This window comes from Pristis pectinata, chromosome 11 (assembly GCF_009764475.1).
Source record: "Pristis pectinata isolate sPriPec2 chromosome 11, sPriPec2.1.pri, whole genome shotgun sequence".
Lineage (NCBI taxonomy): Eukaryota > Metazoa > Chordata > Chondrichthyes > Rhinopristiformes > Pristidae > Pristis > Pristis pectinata.
In genome coordinates this window covers 32,747,088-32,768,028 of record NC_067415.1, presented here as the reverse complement: position 1 = coordinate 32,768,028, position 20,941 = coordinate 32,747,088, and the positions used below count along the sequence as shown (strand labels likewise).

The 20,941-nt window shown below is 39.3% G+C and overlaps 1 protein-coding gene across 8 annotated transcripts in view; it reads left to right on the top strand.

Moving 5' to 3' along the window:
• atm (ATM serine/threonine kinase) overlaps nt 1-20,941 on the top strand; it is a 128,666-nt gene that overhangs the window by 54,408 nt on the left and 53,317 nt on the right. For 7 of the 8 annotated variants that reach the window (XR_007957130.1, XM_052025951.1, XM_052025950.1 and 4 more), the window contains 14 exons: nt 620-872; nt 1,808-1,926; nt 2,550-2,676; nt 3,195-3,394; nt 3,901-4,075; nt 4,603-4,767; nt 6,037-6,169; nt 7,282-7,377; nt 8,371-8,542; nt 10,173-10,323; nt 11,574-11,750; nt 14,957-15,134; nt 16,636-16,723; nt 17,097-17,255. Coding sequence is in view for 7 of the 8 variants with exons in the window: in XM_052025951.1 (XP_051881911.1) it covers nt 620-872; nt 1,808-1,926; nt 2,550-2,676; nt 3,195-3,394; nt 3,901-4,075; nt 4,603-4,767; nt 6,037-6,169; nt 7,282-7,377; nt 8,371-8,542; nt 10,173-10,323; nt 11,574-11,750; nt 14,957-15,134; nt 16,636-16,723; nt 17,097-17,255 (2,193 nt within the window). In the remaining variant the exon portion in view is untranslated. Of the gene's footprint in view, nt 1-619; nt 873-1,807; nt 1,927-2,549; nt 2,677-3,194; nt 3,395-3,900; nt 4,076-4,602; nt 4,768-6,036; nt 6,170-7,281; nt 7,378-8,370; nt 8,543-10,172; nt 10,324-11,573; nt 11,751-14,791; nt 14,841-14,956; nt 15,135-16,635; nt 16,724-17,096; nt 17,256-20,941 lie in introns of those variants that run through there. The other variant, XM_052025956.1, reaches the window with a different exon arrangement.

Here is a 20,941-nt window from a genome sequence, read left to right as displayed (position 1 = left end):
CTCTGTACTTGATATTATGACCAATGAAGGCAAGCATGCCATCTGCCTTCTTCACCACTCTGTCACTGTCGACACTTTCTAAGAACTATGTACTTGCACCCCTAGGTCTCTCTGTTCCACAGCAGTGCCCCTGGGCTCCGACATTTACTGTGCAAGTCCTGCCCTGGTTTGTCTTGCCAAAATGTAATGCCTGGCATTTATCTGAATTAAACTCCATCTGCTATTCCTTGGCCCGCTGGCCCAGTTGATCAAGATCCCATTATAATCTTAGATAACCTCTCTCACTGTCCATTATATCACCAATTCTAGTGTCATCCACAAACTTACTAGCCATGCCACCAACATTCAGATCCAAATCGTTAATATAAATGACAAACAGCAGTGGACCCAGCACCAATCCATGTGGCACACCACTGGTCAATGAACGTGCTTCACTTTTCAGCACTAAAATATGTGCAAGTTTCAGTTCCCAACTAAGTACTAAATAATTATGCTCAGATGGTGGTTCATATTGTTGTTGAAAATAACTTAAATGCTATTTTAAGAGCTATTGACTTAAAACAATACTTGTATTTAGTTCTCTTTATTAACTAATTTTTGGTGTTGACTTGTGTTTTAGGTCCTATTACAAATTTCTTGTTCCACACCTGATGGTTACTGGTAAATTGGAAGAAGTGAAATCAATTGCTGCATGCATTAACAGACACTGGAAAGAATTGCTTGCAGATTGCCTTCCAAAGATAATGGTTAACATTCTGCCTTATTTTGCATATCAAGAAAAGAATGGATCTGATAATGCTTTGGCACAACGAAGAGAAAATGCATCAAAGGTGTTTGACATGCTGAAAGAAGATGATTGCTTGGGGAAGCAGGTGAGGTTTACTAGCATTTTGTTGTGCTACTTTTGAGGTATTTTACTAATACTAAAGCTCTAAGGTGAGTCATCATGCTACCATAGAAAATTAATCATGTAACCAGGGATTGTATGTACTGAAAGTGTACTCCAGAATTAGCTGCGTCTCCAGCCATACTCCTTCCAGTGCAGGCATCAGTCAAACAACGTAGAAGGTAGTCCTGGTAGGCTCTGTCCCCAAAAAGCCGGACACATCTAATCTGGCTAATTATCACCCAGTCATCTCTGAAAGTGATGGAAAGTGTCAGTAACAGTTCTATCAAGCTGCATTTACTCACCGGTAATCTCACTGATACTGAGTTTGAGTTTCACCTGGATCACTTGGCTTTAGGCTTATTACAGCTTTGATCCAAACATGGACCAAAGAGCTGAATCCCAGACGTAAGAGCGACTACCCTCAATATCGAAACAGCAGTTGACAAAATGAGCCCTGGTAGTACTAAGGTCATTGGGCATCAAGAGGAAAATACACCAATGGTAAGAGCCATATCTTTCACAAAAGAGGATGGTTGTGGTTTTTAGAGGAATTGTGATTGCATATGTTTTGTTTTTCTTTGTAGCCTTGCTGATAAAAGTAATTTTAGATGTACACCCAACAAAGTAATTTAGCCTCTCAGCCTAAAGTTAAAATTGGTATTCATCTAATAACATGGTATCCTGTTATTGTTGTGACTATAATAGACCAATGTAATCTCTGGTACCTTGCAGTTTCAAACAATCTGTATTCACCGTATTGATGCAGTCCTATCTCGTATAGTTTATCAAAAAGGATGAAAAATATTTCGGAAAATAATAATAGTATTGTATTGAATACATTTTCTCTCAAGAAATTATTAAAAACAGAATTTCTGAGATATTTAAAGCTGGTATTTCTCTTTTTCTTTTTTAAAAAAGCAAATTGACTATTTGAGCCTCAACAACTTGCCAGAGATTGTGGTAGAGGTGCTCAATACCTTGTATGATCGTCCTAACCAAGATGTAGCAAATGGTGTAGAGCTGGTGAAGTTTGTTGGGTAAGGAAACTAAAGAACATTTGAATTCATTTTTTACTAATAAGACATATCGGGCAATAACTTGCCTGCAACAATGCTGTTAGAACATTGTGAAAAGTGTAATTTTTACATGAACTTACAATATAAACTTATAATAATTAAAGTTTTACTTGATTTTAGCAAATTATGAAGTATGATTGGCCTTTTTAACCTTTCAATGTCCTTTTGCTGCACAGACTACAAAATTAATCCAATAAAGAATTAAATTATATATGATTAACAAAATTTGTTTAATTGCATTTATGTATTTGTATTTAAATAGATCTTTTAAGTTTCTGTGAGAGGAAGAGCAATCCAATTAATTTTATCCATTATTTCCTGGAATATTTTTTAGCAAACTGAAGATGAAATCTATAAATAGTCTGAATTGTGCAGCATCAGTTTCAAGTCTTACTATTTCAAAATAGCTAAATGTTGTTCTTCCAAGAGTGGACATGACTTGCTGTTTTATTAGGAAATGAATCAGATTTTTGTTATGATCCATCATGCATTGATTAATTTTTTCTAGAATTTTGTATGACTAAATAATAGTTGTGTTTTCTGCTCTGAGAGCTGAAGCTGTTTTATTTCTCTCTGCTATTCAGGGCACTGGATCCTGCTCCTAACCCACCTTATTTCCCATCCTGTGTTATCAAAGCTACACTGGAGTATATTGGTAGCTGCCATAAAGACAAGTTCAAATCACTTGTGGCAGTTCTTTCAAAAAACCCTGTAAGTTCCTTGTTATATCTACCTTTTGTGCTTGCATTTGTGAACTTGCTAGTAAACCCTGCTTTATAGTTTTTTGGCTGATTGGAGGGGAGGTAGGTGTAATATTCTTCACAGTCATGCACCTCTTTGGCTGGTACACTACATAATTCTCACTCAATGAGAACATTCCTTTAAGTGAGAAGACAAACTCCTCTTAGCGGGATTTAAATCATCAAATAGTGCAATCTCTCAGATATTTTTATGAACATTTTTGGGAAATGCCAAATTATCATTGAACAAGTTCAACGGAGAAATTTTTAGGAGAAATCATATTTTCGGTCAATATTTATTACTGGCAAATTTAACCATTAGTTAATTTTTACAATATCCTATATTGAGTTTATTCTTCTTATTTCTGCATTAGCGCATTGCAGCTCTGTGCCTTTCAAATGTATATTACCTTAAATCTCACCAATTCTTTTTAAGAAGCTCTTTTAGCTATGTATGATTAAAAGCTGTCTAAAATGTGTTGTTAACAGGACTCAATACAAAAGATCTTGCTAGCAATTTGTAAGAAGGCAGCAGACAGTACCAGTGCTTATGAAAAGCATAGAATTCTGATGATGTATCGTTTATTTGTAAACTTGCTGCTGAAAGAGATTATGGACGGGCTTGGAGGATTGTGGGCATTTGTTCTCCGTGATGTCATCTATAGTCTGATTCACCACATCAACAGTCGGTCAGTTCTTTTTCATGAATACTTACTTTCAAGTTCATTTACTATTAAGATTTGTTCATTATATGTCTTGGGATACGCCTCTTACAGTTGTGAATTTAGCTGCCTGCACTTTCTAAATACGGTTACTTCTCAAAGAAGGAATTTTTATTTCCTCAGATCTCTGTAATACCAAATTAAAGTTCAGGAGCTCTCCTATAGCTCTGTGCCTTTCAACCATATATTACTTAAAAAGTATAAATGGCAGGATGGAAAACATTATATGTTATTGCACGCTATTATGCTGGTGAGTCATCCACACAGAAAATAACTTTGATCTTCATTAGCTACTTCTGTTGATGCATAGAAAATTATGAGGCAGATGGTATAGTGAATGGTGACTAGTAGGGTATCTGATGTCTGAATTACCATTATGCACTACATTGACTTTGAAGACCAAAGTGATACCTCAACAACTTATACATATGCATCACTGTTTTAGATCATGCATTGTAATTTTTTCTTTGTAGGCCATCACACATGGATGATATATCCACACGCAGTTTTTCTCTGTGCTGTGATCTTTTAAATGTCACTTGTCAAACTGCTGTGGAACATTGTGGGGATGCACTTGAAAACCACCTTCACGTCATTGTGGGTACATTAACACCATTGGTCCAAGAACAGCCAGAGATTCGCCAACAGGTGAGCCACTGATGTATATGCCTGCTTCTTTCAGTTTTAAGTTTTATTGATTTAATTATATATATTTGAGCAAGAAAAAAATTAAATATTTTCTGCTAAACTTGTATGCTACTCTTAATGTAGAATAATATCCCACTGTACACCAAAAGCACAATAAAAAAAATCAACACCAAATCAAAAAAAGCTTCCAATATATTGGGTGTATTACAGAGCTTTAGCGGATAGGAAAAGGATAGATATTTAGAGGGGGTTATCTTGAGATTCGTGCTGAAAGGAAGTCACCCAATTGTGAGGTGAAATGAGGCAGGGATAGTTATGCACAGTTATAAGAATTTTAAATTGCTGGGGTCAAGGGACCAGAAGCCAGTGTAGATCAGCCTTTCTAAAGTTCAACTTCTGTGAGAGCTGAGCATAATTATTCCCATTCTTCTGCTCTGAATGTTTTAAGATTCTTCATGGTTGTAATTTCTCCATTTAATTTAATTTTGATTTAAACATTTAATGAATTACAGTTGTAACTCTTTCAGGCCCTAACATTGTTGAAGTATCTAGTGATTTCTAATCAAAACAATGAAAACCTGTACCATGCAATTAGGCGGTTGGATCCATTCCCTGATCTTCCTGACTTCAAAGAGCTGCGTCTTACCCAGGAGAAAATCAAGTATAGCAGGAAACAGTTTACATTATTGGAGGTAAAAGTATATTTTTCTTAATGTATAAGGTTTGAATTCAATGTTTTTCACTTCTTCAAAAGACTTACTCATACAAATGGATTTATTTAACTTTCACTGGATTATCAGTATCACAATCATTAATCCGAAAAACCTACATGCCCTTATAACTGGATAAAGATTGAATTCTCAAGTAAAAGGCAGACTCCAAGACTGCATCGAGAAATAATCAAGTAGAGTAGTAGTCCCTAGCCTTTTGAGCCTGCTTTGCCATTCAGTAAAATCCTGTGCCTCATGTCGACTTTACTTGCGTCTTCTGAACTTCATGGCATCCATAAATCTATCAACTTCATCAATGGTTAGGCAGCCATGACCATTGCAATAATTTAACGCCACTTGAACACTGACTTTCCTTGAATCCAATCTTACTTCTTTTATTGATTCCTAGTAGAAGCATTGCATAATGGGCTGTTCCTGTATTTACTTTTTAATGGGGAAAAAGTTGGTGAGAAGATGAGATCAATTAAAGAGCAAGAAAAGAATCAAAAGCTGCAAAAAAACAAAAATATTATGGAATGTTACCACGAAATAATGTCACAAACAATAAATATTTTGCCAATTAATTTTGTTTTGTGGAAGAGAAATGTTTGAAGTAAATGTATGGATTTGGACACTGATATACCTCTTTGTTTTTATTTGAATGATGTGATGGGACCTTTAAGTGTCCACCTTGAGCTACTGCAATAGGTGTATAAAGCCTTAGTTAAATCTAATCAGAAAGATTTCATCTCTAATAATGTAACACATTGAAATTTCAGACCACATTATGTGCTCAAATCCACTGTGAGATTTGAACCCATATCTTCCTGAATGCTAACGTTTACGTGGCTTGAGGTTTAGGTGTCTATGGTTGGTAAAGGGAAAGAAATATTGAAGGAACTAAGTAGAGTTTCACTTTATGAAAAAATGGATCAGACTGGGCTATAATGGATGGAGTCCTGAACACCACAAGGATAAAGAAAAAGGAAGACAATGAGGGGCTCAAACATGAAGTATAAAAATAAACTAAGCCTAAAGTCTAGAGGAACAACGTACACAAACTGACAGAAAAGACTAATGGAAATTGAAAAGAGCAGGTTATAAATGAGAGATACCAGCAACATCGGCTCCTTTCTCTGGATGATGAGAAAGGTTTGATAAGAGAGAATGATGTGGAAGTTAGTTTTAATAGAAAGATTAAGGTGATTATGAGTTTATGTTTGTATTTACAATACTGTTTTTGTGTTTCAGGAAATTAGTCACTTCCTTTCAGTCAACACCTGTGATTCCTTACCCCTGACTAGGCTTGTGGGACTAAACGATCTGAAAAAACAGCTAGAACTTCACAAAGAGGATACTAAAATTCTGCTGAAAGAGTGTCAAGGTAGCTTGATAGTATCTTAAGAAATAAAAATCGTGGCAGTAGTATATTAAAATACTATTTCATTAGGGCACAATTATGTTTTAAAACAGGCTGTAAAATTGAGCATTTCACTAAATCTTCCTTGAAGGTAAATGTTTCAGTATCAACAATTCAATTTGAATGCAGAACTGTTATAGACTACGATAGATGAGGTGCACATTAATTATAGTAGGAATTTACTCGAGATTATTTCAGTTTGTTTAATTCGTTAATTTAACATTTAATTTAATTCATTGTTTAATTCATTAATTTAACAATAGGCCAAGAGGAGAGAGAATGTCCGCTACCCTCCTTCCCTCCTTTTCCCCAGCCCCAAACCTCTTTGGTTTCCAACTATAGAAGGTTGGAGCTCTGCTACTTAACTCAATAAGGAATCCAGCATCAGAGTAAGAGGACAGTAATGAAGACTTCCCAAGAGGTTCAGCATTTCCACGTTTATGCAAGTGCCCTCTAAGTGATTAGGATTGCTAATCTCATCTTTCCAACCAAAACATTATAAACCACTCTGATCATATGACATGTTATCCTACATAATAGGCATTGTGATGACTCTGGCTTTCAACCAGACATTCCCAGTTTAATCCATAACTTTATGGAGGGAAATGGGCAGTCAATGTTTTGGATCAAGACCCTTCATCTGCACTGTGCATTTCCCTCCATAGATGCTGCCTGATCTGTTGAGTTCCTCCAGCATTTTGTGTAGTTGTTCCAGATTTCAGTATCTGCAGTCTCTCTGTCTGCAGTTAGTATTTTTGTTTGTTTGTTGTTGTTGTTGTTGGGGGTGTGTGTGTGTGTGTAGGGGTGGTGGGGGGAGGGTGGTTTTGGGGGCTTAAGGAGAAGGCATGTGTGCATTGCCTTTCTTTAAAAGAAAAGATGCCTTCCTCAGTTTTGTGGAAGCCATATTACCACCATTCCTGTTGCACTGCACTATGAAATTGCAATTATGATATGCACGTAATTTACTTCATAAGTTTCAGTACAAGTGGTAGAATTTCCTGTGGCTATTTTTAAAATAATGTTAATAGGTATGTTGTTAGATTTGATTTGAACAAACATTTCTAAAATTTCTTCAGATGATCCAGAGTCCAGTGTTCTTGTGAAACTGGTTGTAAATCTCCTACAATTGTGCAAGTCTGCTATCTGTCACCCTGCTGGAAAAGATATACTAGGTAAGTGTTCAATTAGCCTAAGATTCAATGAGTGACGTGGGGAGGGGGGGAACATGATCCCTAGTTGATGCTCTTTATGGAGAACCGTACATAAGCACAGTATTAGAGAGCTAGAAGCTCTCCCATTCAGAAGTGACACTTGAGATTTACTGACTAATTTTTCTTGTATATTAATTTTTAAAAATCAGGTATACAGATACTAGTTTATTCTTATATACAGCAACTTTAGGACTTGAAGTGATTCTCTGTACAGACAGATCAATACACATTGTGGATTCCTAGATTGTGTAATGGAGCCAATAATCTAGAAACATTTAAGGAACAATTGGATATTACTAAGGAGTTTTGTCAGGGTCTTTCAGGATGAATAAACTAACATTGCAAAATAACAAATTTGACTCATGTAGCACCTTTAACATAGTAATATTCTAAAGACACATCACAGGAACACAATCCAGCAACACCATACCTCCCAGCTGAGCTTGTCAAAACCCAGTGAAGATGGATTGGGATTCAAAGTGTAGAATATGTGCCACATGATGTAAAATCCAGTCAGACCTGATGGAATGTTCAATTGCTGCAAGAGCCCTGCCTGAAATTAGTTTAAATCATCTCACTCCCTTTCCTGATTAAGTTAGTCTGTATCGTAAAATTAAGGATAATTAACTCCAAGCCAACTCAGCTTGTAATGGCTAGCGTAGAAGATGGTGTGTTGTGTTTTTGAAACTGGGATTGATATGTAGCTGATCAAACAGTTTTCTATTCCAGAGGCATTACCATTGGATGCAAACACTGGGGGAACATCTGTTCCCTTGAAGGTGTTACATTACTAGTTTAGCGAGGTGCAATGTTGTGTCCACCCTTGCTGTAATACTCTATTCATCATGAAAAATTTTAATACAATTTATTGGTTGTTCTAGTTTATTTAGTTTATAACTATGTATGACATATTTGAATATATTCCTCTCATTTACAGTCATTTTGTGATTTCAGAAGCTGCAGGAAAGTGCTTAGGAGAAATGGGTCCAATTGACTTTTCCACCATTGCTTTACAACACAAGAAAGATGAATTTCATTTCAAGGGAGCAGAACTGTTGAAAGAAAATAAATTTAAATTGGTTTTCATTCTTCTAAGTGTAATTAATAATGCTCTCATTGACCAATGGTAAGTTTTTGTATATTTTGAAAGGAAGCTAAAAGCAAACAAATGCCTTGCAGATCTCTTAAGCTATTTGCTTTATAGCCTGCATAACTTCTGATACCTTTTTGAGTGAATTTGTATGAATTATTGTGTTTATTGTACAGAATATTACTAAAGTTTTATACCATTTTGTAGCATCATATCAACAAAATGCAGAAAATTGCTTTACTTAGGCTTGTTTGTACATGATTCTGCTTAACAATTTAGAATGTGCATCCACGCGTATGTTATATATACTTCCAAGATGAATTCTTAACTTTCCCTTGTAGTTTTTATGTTGTAACTGTATATCCGGTCTTGGAAATGATGTTCTGGAACTACATCTGCAGTGTCCGTTTAGTCAGCTCCAAATAATGTCCTAATTCTCCAGTGCACAAAGGAAGAACGCAATTGTTACTGTGTCATCCACTATGTTGATAAAGGTCAAAATGTCACTGCCTGGCTACCTTGCTACATAATGGCATTGGATCTTCTGCAGCATAATGCCTGTTGAGGCCCCAACTGAAAACCCTTTGAAAGCCAATACCAGCCTGAATGGGAAGCAATCTAGTGTTCTATTTTCAAAAAATGCAATCTGTTACTGGTCATAGTTTCATGTTGGTTGAGGTTATTAAGGGATTAATATTATGTTTTACTCCAAGGTAGAAAATGGTGTTCACTGAAGTTTGGAAATTTTTTTAAAATTCTAATTTGTTTTCAAGATTGTGGATGATACAAACATTGATTCCCCCTTGCTCTCAGGTTAAGTGTTGGAGGAATGTCTGTGGTAGCTTTGATCTGTGTCACTAGCAAAGCCTGTCAATTTTGCAGCCTCCTAACTTCACAAATGGTTTCTGGCCTACTCTGGCATTTGCTGACTCCCAAAAATTGCAGAAGAATAAAAATTGTAGAAGGTCACTTTGGCAACCTGAGAATGATTCAGTTAGCTGAATCCCTTTAAAACTAGGCTTCCCTTTTAAAAAGAAGAAATACCAGGGATTAGAAGCCTGATGAGACAATAAGTTAATATTTGACACGGTGTGGTGAACCAGAAAGATTTTAATTCACATTGTGACTCAGTTTGGAATTTTAACCTTGCCATTTGGCAGAGAGGATGCAGAGCAGTCTAGCCACTTTTATGTTTTCCCTCTCATTCCAAATAAAACTAGATGATTTGTGAAGTTTTAGTGGTCTTCACTTACTTAAGCTTTAATCTATAGAATTTTGGATTTAAACACCAGTGTGCCATACCATGAAGTTAATAAGAAGCAAATTTAATTTTTTCTTTCTGCATCTGGTCTGTTACCAATTTAAGGCATCCTTCTTGCAGGTAGAAAGGATTGGAGGAACAATCAGCTCAAAGAGAACCCAGTCTAAACTTGCCTAGTCATCCAATTCAGAGTGAGTGATAGAATATCTGAAGTACATTGCAGTATCATCAAAGGAATGTCATTAGTACTTTCTCAGGAGCTTATTGATTTAGGAAAGTGCAGAGTTAGATGTCTGAAAAAGGAAATCCAATAAGTTTGAAGAGAAAAGAAATCCAGGTTATTTATGTGCATTTCATTATGTTTAAGGAATTAATGTATCTGCCCTTCCTATTCTTTTCTGCCAGTATTGATGTTCGCTTTGCAGCTGCTAAATGTGCGAAGAACATACTCGCCACCCAAACAGGTTACCAGTTCTGGGAGCTGAGTAAGAATGATCCCAATGGTCCTGATCCCATGCTAATGTATTTGCAACCTTTTCGAACACCCAGAAAGAAGGTAATTATCATTCAACCCAGTGAAGCTTCATATACATTACGCAGAAACAGAACAATGATCTGAACAGTAGCTACATCTTATCTGATTTACAGATGACAGTTCCAGCACTAAACTATCTATTTTAGTATCATTTTATTGTTTTCACGTAGCCTGCTTCAGTCTGACTAACATTTTCTGATTGTATTGTTTTCGGCAGTTATTTGTAGTAATGTTTTTTCATGTTTTAAAAGATGTCTAATCTTCCTTTGTGGCTCTAGTACTAATCCTAAGGTTAAATTCTCCTTTGTCAACTCAGTTTTCCTTTTTTACTGTTCATCATTTAAACCCTTCTAAAGGATGAAAGGATCTTTTCATAATTTTTAACACTTCCTTTCTTTGTTTACTTTACCTTCCCTGTTGCAGAAATACAGTCCTTTTTTTTAAAACAATAACTTTATTCTGTAACCTCAAGCACTAGCCAGTGATTCTGTAGTGCACCTTTTCTGTGGTATCAATAGCCTTTCTATATAGGGCACTTGAGATGCACACGTTATTCCATTAATGGTCTGTTCAGTATCTTATGCAGATTCATCAATGCAGGTTTTGTAGTTTTTGTCCTACTATACAATGCCCATAACCTTTTTGCTGCATTTTTTTTTATTGTTTTTCCATATGCTTGTTCTTATAGACTTCCATCAACTGAAGAAAATTATTTTTATTGTCTTTTTATTCCCCATTCTCTTCTACTAAAGTTTATTTCTTCCCATTAATCCTTGATGCATTCTGCTGATGCAACTTGTCTTCATTGAAAATCATCTGAAACTTGTTTTCACGTCCTTAGTATTGATCATGAGTGAAGTGGTGGAAGGCTGCTGGTGACCATAATGTAACAGCCTACAATAATTTTTAACTCAAGCATAATATGTTCCATCCCAAAAGTTAGTAATACTTATTTAGCCATTCTCAAAAAATCTATTTAACAATTGTGTGAATCATTTCAACTTTCAGCTTCTGCATAAAATGGTTGAATCTAAACTGGTATTTTTGAATGGAGAGACAAGAGACTACAGATGCTGGAATCTGGAGCAGCAAACAATGTACTGGAGGAACTCAGCAGGTCATGCAGCATCTGTGCAAGGAAAGAAACATCAACAATATCTTTCCTCACGCAGATGCTGCATTACCCGCTGAGTTCCTCCAGCACATTGTTTGGTATTTTTGAATTATTAGTTTAAAAAACCATTGCGTAAATCTATAATTTGATGTCTTAGGTTCCTGAGTCACTAGTAGACAGTGGATCCAGTCCTTCTGAGAAGCTCGATGATGGCTGTTTGTGGATACCTCAGGGTGCAAACCATGATACATGGCTGAAAACACTAACCTGTGCACTACTAGACAGTGGAGGTGTGAAAAGTGAAGTTCTAAAGTTAATAAAGCCACTGTGTGAGGTAATCCAGTACCTTTTTAATTCTCTGAATTTTGGAGATTATTTGTTTTTGTGCCTTTGCATGAAATGTACAGTGGCATGCAAAAGTTTGGGCACCCCTGGTCAAAATTTCTGTTACTGTGAATGGCTAAGCGAGTAAAAGATGACCTGATTTCCAAAAGACATAAAGTTAAAGATGACACATTTCTTTAATATTTTAAGCAAGATTACTTTTTAATTTCCATCTTTTACAGTTTCAAAATAACAAAAAAGGAAAAGGGCCCGAAGCAAAAGTTTGGGCACCCTGCATGGTCAGTACTTCGTAACATCCCCTTTGGCAAGTATCACAGCTTGTAAGCACTTTCTGTAGCCAGCTAAGAGTCTTTCAATTCTTGTATGGGGGATTTTCACCCATTTTTCCTTGCAAAAGGCTTCTAGTTCTGTGAGATTCTTGTCCGTCTTGCATGCACTGCTCTTTTGAGGTCTATCCACAGATTTTCAATGATGTTTGGGTCGGGGGACTGTGAGGGCCTTGAGGGCCATGGCAAAACCTTCAGCTTGTGCCTCTCGAGGTAGTCCATTGTGGATTTTGAGGTGTGTTTAGGATAGTAATCCTGTTGTAGAAGCCATCCTCTTTTTATCTTCAGGCTTTTTACAGACAATGTGATGTTTGCTTCCAGAATTTGCTGGTATTTAATTGAATTCATTCTTCCCTCTACCAGTGAAATGTTCCCCGTGCCACTGGCTGCAACACAAGCCGAAAGCATGATTGATCCACCCCCGTGCTTAACAGTTGGAGAGGTGTTCTCTTCTTGAAATTCTGCACCCTTTTTTCTCCAAACTTTCCTGCATCCTCACCACAAAATTCAGCATCAGATGTTTGCAAAGGAACATATAAACAAGCCTGATGCATTTTGGAAACAAGTCCTGTGGACTGATGAAGTTAAAATAGAACTTCTTGGCCGCAATGAGCAAAGGTATGTTTGGAGAAAAAAAGGTGCAGAATTTCATGAAAAGAACACCTCTCCAACTGTTAAGCACGGGGGTGGATCAATCATGCTTTGGGCTTGTGTTGCAGCCAGTGGCACGGGGAACATTTCATTGGTAGAGGGAAGAATGAATTCAATTAAATGCCAGCAAATTCTGGAAGCAAACATCACATTGTCTGTAAAAAAGCTGAAGACGAAAAGAGGATGGCTTCTACAACAGGATTACGATCCTAAACACACCTCAAAATCCACAATGGACTACCTCGAGAGGCACAAGCTGAAGGTTTTGCCATGGCCTTCACAGTCCCCCGACCCAAACATCATCAAAAATCTGTGGATAGACCTCAGAAGAACAGTGCATGCAAGATGGCCCAAGAATCTCACAGAACAAGGAAGAATGGGCGAAAATCCCCCAAACAAGAATTGAAAGACTCTTAGCTGACTACAGAAAGCGCTTACGAGCTGTGATACTTGCCAAAGGGGATGTTATGAAGTACTGACCATGCAGGGTGCCCAAACTTTTGCTTCAGGCCCTTTTCCTTTTTTGTTATTTTGAAACTGTAAAAGATGGAAATTAAAAAGCAATCTTGCTTAAAATATTAAAGAAATGTGTCATCTTTAACTTTATACCTTTTGGAAATCAGGTCATCTTTTACTCACTTAGCTATTCACAGTAACAGAAATTTTGACCAGGGGTGCCCAAATTTCTGCGTGTCACTGTATATTTAATTATCAGCATTTTGCCAATGCATAATTAGTGGAATAATTAACAAAAGACTTCTCTAAAATTCAGTTAATATGTATGAAGGTTACATCTTTTCTGTTTTGACAATCTAGGATTACTAGCTACTGGGCAAGAAGCGTCTTTAAGATTTGAGATGGAAGAAATACTGGCAGCAGGACAACTGGTTAATAGGGGCATTGGATTTATTCACAAAATAATAAAAAAATATTTCATTGCACTAATTAGATCACCAGAAGAGGGCTCTCAGTTAATGACCAGATTGTGCATGAGACCACACAGGTTTTAGTAATAACGATTTTACTTGTGTCCATATTTCTGTTTCAACCGTTAATTCTAATGACCTTCTTGAGAATTTAGAGAGTGAGAGGGAGGGTTTACCACAATTGAAGTAACCAGTTCACTAAAACATGCTGATGATTGAAGCAAGTAATATTGGTTCAGTTCCTCCCTCTTCCTCTAACTCATTTTTCTTATGAAGCTGTTTATACTCACTAGCAACATATTTAAAGAATTGACATACCCTTTTCATAAGACACCGATAGTTATCTTCACAGTTCATTTTTTTTTATCAAAACAGAATCCTGATGGTGACGTGAACTCTGTTTGAGGTACATGCTTCACTCTTGTGTTTGTGGGTCAGTGTTCAGTGGAAGGATGTTTTATGCAAACTAAGTATTTGAACCAGACTTATAAATGTAATTGTGACACTTTGATCATATAGACAATAAATACTTGCATTTCAGCTGTTGTACTGTTGAAAATATTGTACAGAGAATGAACACTAGATGAAAAGTGTAAGAGATGGAAGTTTCCTAATTAGTTGCAGAGTGCTTTTTAATACTGATAAATATCAACAAGAGAGCATTGCGGTAACAATATTCAGTGTATTTTGTGCTCTTAGACAACATTAGTTCCTCACTTCTGAGGAAAGTAGCTGACATTCTTGAATTACAGTGCTATTTTGAATATTAATGCCCTTACATACAGTAATTTTGGAATGATTAAGAGGCAGGATGGTGCCAATGACAATAGTAGTAAATTAAAATACTAAGAAAACTCAACCAGTGTTGTTGACTGTTCAACCTGAGTAGCCTCTGCACTCTAACCAGATTATTAAATATTTCTATGCATTAGTCAGTATTGTTTTTGTAATTTCATTACTTACCTAAAACTCTCAATTGTAATATGAAGACCATTTTGCTGCGGAGCTCTAAAGAAGCAAATGCTTCAGTTGCAAAATGTATATCCAGTTTGTTTGGAATCAATTATCTCACTGCTGCTTGATGATATCATTAGCACAGACTGTATTTTATTCTATCTTTTTTATAGATTTAGCAGAGCCAAGAATGGACAGTTTCCTATTAAAAATGAATGTGTTGTAAGTTGCAGCTGGCACTGAGTTCTGAGCTTTTAAAAAATTTTGTGCACATTAACACTTCATATATTATAATCTTGAATTTGATTTTGTTTATGTTTGTTAACTTGTTTCATCAGGTGAAGGCTGACTTCTGCCAGATGGTCCTTCCATACCTGATCCATGATATTCTCCTTCATGGCGATAATAGTTGTTGGCAGGCGTTGTTATCTAACCACATTCAAAGTTTCTTTAATATGTGCTGTAGAATGGGATCAACCTCTAGCCGATCCACCACACCAGCCAATATTGACTCAGGTAATAGATTTGGGATGAATATACAAAAATGATATTTCAATAAGTATTTGGATTTGGTAGTGTGTGAATCTATTTGTTTAAAAATATTTTGGAAAATAAGCTAATGCATGTAGGAAACCTCAGATAATTAGCTAATAATGCCAGCCCCCTTGGTATTTTGACCACTGAGCCATTAATTGGGTTCGTTGCCTTATGTATTTTAGCTAAATAATATGTTTTTTTTATTGGATCATTTTGTAAGTTTTAAAAAACATATGGCAGCTCCATATGATGATGTTCACCAGTAGAATTTTGCTTTGAGAGCCTGTCTATCCTTGTAAATATTCTGCCTTCTTCCCTCTGCTCTTGCAACACCAACTCCTATGTTTGTTGCAGCATCTTTCATACCATAGCTAACGTTGCTCTTGGTCAGCTGTTAGGAAAAGCTTGGGTCAGCCTTTGTGAGATTTGTTTGTAAAACATTACAGTACATGGGATAAACCATTGTTTCTTCTTGCATGCATGCCCAACACAAGACTTCCTAAGCAAACAATCTATTCCAAACTCCGTCATGCAAAAAGATTATCAGACATACACAGAAAAAGATTCAATATGCTCAAAGTCTTCTTCAAAGAAAAACCTGTATCCCTGCCTTCTGCTGGGAATTCCTGGCCCATGACTGTGTAATTGGCACCACCGCACTGATATCCCACCCACCCCATCAGGTATTTGTTGCCTCATCTGTGGAAGAATGTATAGTTCTAACATTATCCTCCTCAATTACTTAAGAAACCACAAGCAAATGATCCTCAGTCTCTAGGGATTGCATAAGAAGAAGCTGCTGCCTCTATGCTAAAGGATGTAGAACTTCTCTCCTTAGCTTTTCACCTTCCACTGTTCTGCCAGCATAAGTAAAATTCCCAAAGATGATGCGATAGTGTCCACCTCAACAGTTATCTCTATAATAGAAATTCTCCTTTACTTTCGCACTCACAGTATTATAATAAAGGCCACTTAATTAAGTCACCAACAAAAATAACTATGACTCTAAAAATAGTCTTTTCTAATTAAATATACAAAAAGGTTTCATCGTTTAAAAGTCTTCAATCTTTTCACATATACTGTATATTGTGAACATTCTGCCTTCTATATTCATGCAACACCTATACCCTCTGCTCCACCAAATTTGCACTTCACTGTGCCTCCAACTTCTGAAGTTCCTTCAAGGAAAAGATGGTAGTGACAGTCATTCAACACCCTTTTCTCCCTTTCAGTTATGGTTAAAACACCATAGGTTATCTAGATGTTGGGGTCTTGATTGTCTTCAGATTAATCAAAGTTTGTATCTCAACTACTGGCACCTGTCATTATCATCAAGCGTATCTGATAATAAGATGGTACATATTTTCAGAATTTCTGTAAACTGCTGTGAGTAGCATCTAGTTGTTGTGAAAGCTGTTGCAGTTTATATAAAGTTTTTCTGCATACCCATTTGCTTAACCTGTTTTTATTACTTTGTCAGAAACAGACAGCCTTCCCCATGGATATATGGATAAAGCCTCTCGGCGCACAATGCTGGCTGTGGTCGATTACTTACGCAAACAAAAAAGGTCTCAACAAAATTAGTTTATTATTCTTTTAATTTATGAAGCAGGAGATGCTAAAATGACACAACAGGTCATTCAGCGTCTGAAGAAAAATAGATCAGCAAAAAACCTGTAATTCTTCATAAAAATTCTAGTTCCTTATGAGATTCAATGAATGGTTGGAGCAAAAGTATTAATCTGACTTCCTTTCTCAGACTGTTACTGGAATGAATCACCTCAATGTCAAATCACAGTGATTTTTGTTTTAATGTTGCCATCATTGCCATCACATTTTTTGAGTTAATAACAACTTAGTTGATTTAGTTTAATTTTAAATGTTTGACATGAAGCCTTCGTGAGAAAGCTATTTTATGAATTTGATATTTTCTCATTCTAGACATCAGCTGAGCACTGTTTGGAATGACAACTTCTGGCTGGATCTGAATTACCTCGAGGTTGCTTTGACAGCCCAGTCATGTGCAGCTCACTTTACAGCCTTGCTTTATGCGGAAATCTATGCAGATAAAATCAGATCTGAAGAGGAAGAGTTGAAACGGTAACTGTCTTTAGTTGTAGCAAGTAATACAAAGTCATTATCTGGTATGAACTATGATGTATCCATGACAAAAGTAACAATTTACCCTAAATATAAAATAGTGCTATCTTACTGTAGTGTCAAAGGCTTCACTCAATCAGTGTTAATAGATTGTTTGAGACAATAATATGTATTTTGATTAGCAGCTTTCTGTGTTTTGAGTTATTTAAGTTCATCTGGATCCCCATCCACTTTTTGAGTATATGGCCTCACAGCATATAGTAAGTGAATTGATGCTAATGCAGTTTTTCTGCTATATATGGTAGACAATTAAAGGGCAATAGGTTAAGATTCCAAACAACTCATTACTGAATCAGTTTGGTCTTCTTTGTTTGTTCTCATTGTCAACAACTAAGGGAGGCATTTAAGAGTGAGACCAGACAATTTTATTCAGTCTTTTACACTTCTAACTGAAGGCAGAGAATGTGCTAAAATCGATAGCCAAAGTGAAAATGAAGCAGGATCACTGGCTTCTCCCTGATAATATGAACAATGGTAGATGCCTCAAGGCGTGTGTGATATTGAATAGTTCTGAATAGGAAACATGAGAATGGAAATTCCCCAAGCATTGTTTTTGGAACTTCACCCAGTGGCTGGCCTGATTTGACAGGCTGGCTACAGTCAGATGGGAAATTCTACAACAGAATGGTACAGCAGAGGAGCAGGGAACTCGTGTGTGCATGAGTGGAAAGAGAGGTTGGTGGGAATAGTGTGGTGTAGCGGCTGCTACTGCGATGCAAGAATAAAGAGAGCAATAAAGGGTGGAACAAGGTTGATTTATTTACCCGCCTTGCGCGGGCCTTTTAAGCCGCGCGGCTCCCACCTTCCGAAAACGGAAATGACGTACGTGCTACATCATCGAAATCTTTTCGCGCGCATGGGTTCTCCTCTCGCTCGGGGAAGGCGAAGGCCCAGCGCCATCTTGGGCCCCGCCGCTACGACGACGTGCGCCCCAACCGCCGAGTCGGTTTGCCTGCACAGACAATGAGTCACCACACAACCCACCCCCCCAGAACCGGCGATACGGTCCCCAAAGTTTGCAGGCTGTGCTAGCCGTTGCTTAGGTGGCCAGTCTCTGTGTCGCGGTGTTGGGACCTCAACTGGTTGTTGTAGATCTAAATGGGCCAGTTTGAGGCGGTCCGTCGTGAAGACTTCTTCCTTGCCCCCAATGTCCAAAATAAAGGTGGACCCATTATTTCTGACGACCCGGAACGGCCCCTCGTATGGTCGTTGCAACGGTGCCCGGGGCGTGCCCCTGCGAGCGAAAACGAACTTGCAGTCTCATAGTTCCTTGGGCTCACTGGATGGGGACTGACCATGTTGCAAAGTGGGAATCGGTGCCAAGCTGCCGAGCCTCTCGCGCAGTCTTTCCAGGACTGCCGCGGGTTGTTCCTCTTGCCCCCTAAGGGCGGGTATGATCTCCCCTGGGACGACCAGGGGTGCACCGTACACGAGTTCAGCTGACGGAGAGTGGAGATCCTCCTTGGGGGCAGTACGTATGCCGAGCAGGACCCAAGGAAGTTCGTCAACCCAGTTAGGACCTCTCAGGCAAGCCATCAGGGCTGATTTCAGATGGCGGTGGAAACATTCTACCAACCTGTTTGACTGAGGGTGGTAGGCTGTGGTGGTGTGCAGCTGCGTTCCTAGCATGTTCGCTAATGCAGACCATAGGCTGGAGGTAAACTGGGCGCCTCTGTCTGAAGTGATGTGGGCCGGAACACCAAAGCGCAAGACTCAAGTTGTGAGCAGCGCCCGGGCGCAGGAATCGGTTGTGATGTCTGAGAGAGGCGTTGCCTCTGGCCACCTCGTGAACCGGTCCACGATGGTAAGGAGCTACTGGGATCCTCTTGAAACTGGCAGGGGACCAACAAGGTCGACGTGAATGTGGTCGAACCTTCTACGGGTGGACTCGAACTGCTGTGGCAGGACCTTGGTGTGTCGTTGGATTTTTGATGTCTGGCAGTGCGGAGGAGTCTTGGCCCACTCACTGACCTGTTTGCGCAGGCCGTGCCAGACAAACTTGCTGGCAACTAGTCGGACAGTCGATCTGATGGACGGGTGTGCCAACCCGTGTACCGAGTCGAAAACACGTTTCCACCAGGCTGCAGGAACTATAGGGCGGGGCTGACCGGTTGCAGCGTCGCACTGGAGGGTCCGCTGACCTGGCCCAACTACGAAATCTTCGAGCTGCAGGCCTGAGACTGCGGTTCTGTAGCTGGGCAGCTCGTTGTCGGCTTGCTGTGCATCAGCCAGGGCCGCGTAGTCTACACCCAGGGACAGGCTGTGGATGGTCGGTCTGGAGAGCGCGTCAGCAACGACATTGTCCTTTCCGGAGACATGTTGGATATCCGTTGTGAACTCGGAAATGTAGGACAAATGTCGCTGCTGGCGGGCTGACCAGGGATCAGAGATCTTAGAGAAGGCGAAAGACAATGGCCTGTGGTCAGTGAACGCGGTGAAAGGCCTGCCTTCTAAAAAGAACCGGAAATGCCAGATTGCCAGGTACAGCGCTAGTAGTTCTCGATCAAAAGTGCTGTATTTGAGTTCGGGTGGCCTAAGGTGCCTGCTGAAAAATGCCAAGGGTTGCCAGCGGCCTTTGATTAGTTGTTCGAGTACCACACCAATCACGGTGTTGGATGCGTCCACCGTGAGGGCGGTTGGGACGTCTGTTCTGGGGTGTACCAGCATCGCGGTATCTGCTAGGGCTTCTTTGGCCTTAACGAAGGCAGCCATGGCCTTGTCGTCCCAGGCGATGTCCTTGCTCTTGCCAGACATCAGCGAGAACAATGGGCGCATGATACGGGCTGCTGCAGGGATGAAACGATGGTAAAAGTTGACCATCCCAATGAACTCCTGCAGGCCTTTGACTGTGTTGGAACGGGCAAAATGGCAGATAACGTCTACCTTGGTGGGGTAGGGGTGTTGCTCCCTCGCTGGTGATTCTGTGGCCGAGGAAATTGATAGTCGAGTCCGAATTGGCACTTGGCCGGGTTGATAGTGAGGCCGAAATCACTGAGGCGGGAGTACAGTTGGCGGAGGTGGGAAAGGTGTTCTTGGCAGTTACAGCTGGCGATGAGGATGTCATCTAAATAAATGAACACGAAGTCCAGGTCGTAGCCTACCACGTCCATCAGCCGCTGGAAGGTCTGTGCGGTGCTTTTAAGGCCGAATGACATTCGAAGGAATTCAAAGAGGCCGAACGGAGTGATGAGCGCAGTTTTGGGGACGTCGTCAGGGTGGACCGGGATTTGGTGGTATCCCCGGATGAGGTCCACCTTGGAGAAGATGTGGGCCCCGTGTAGGTTTGCCGCAAAGTCCTGGATATGAGGGACAGGGTAGCGGTCTGGGGTGGTGGCGTCGTTCAGCCTGCGGTAGTCGCCGCAGGGCCTCCACCCGCCAGTGGCTTTGGGGGCCATGTGCAGGGGGGAGTCCCAGGAGCTGTCTGACCTGCGAATGATTCCCAGCTCCTCCATGCGGTGGAACTCCTCCTTCGCCAGGCGGAGCTTGTCTGGAGGTAGTCGTCGTGCTCGGTCGTGAAGCGGTAGCCCTGCCGTAGTGATGTGGTGCCGCACCCCGTGATTGGGCATCGAATTCGTGAACTGAGGTGCCAGAACTGATGGGAACTCGGCTAGGAGCTTGGTGAACTC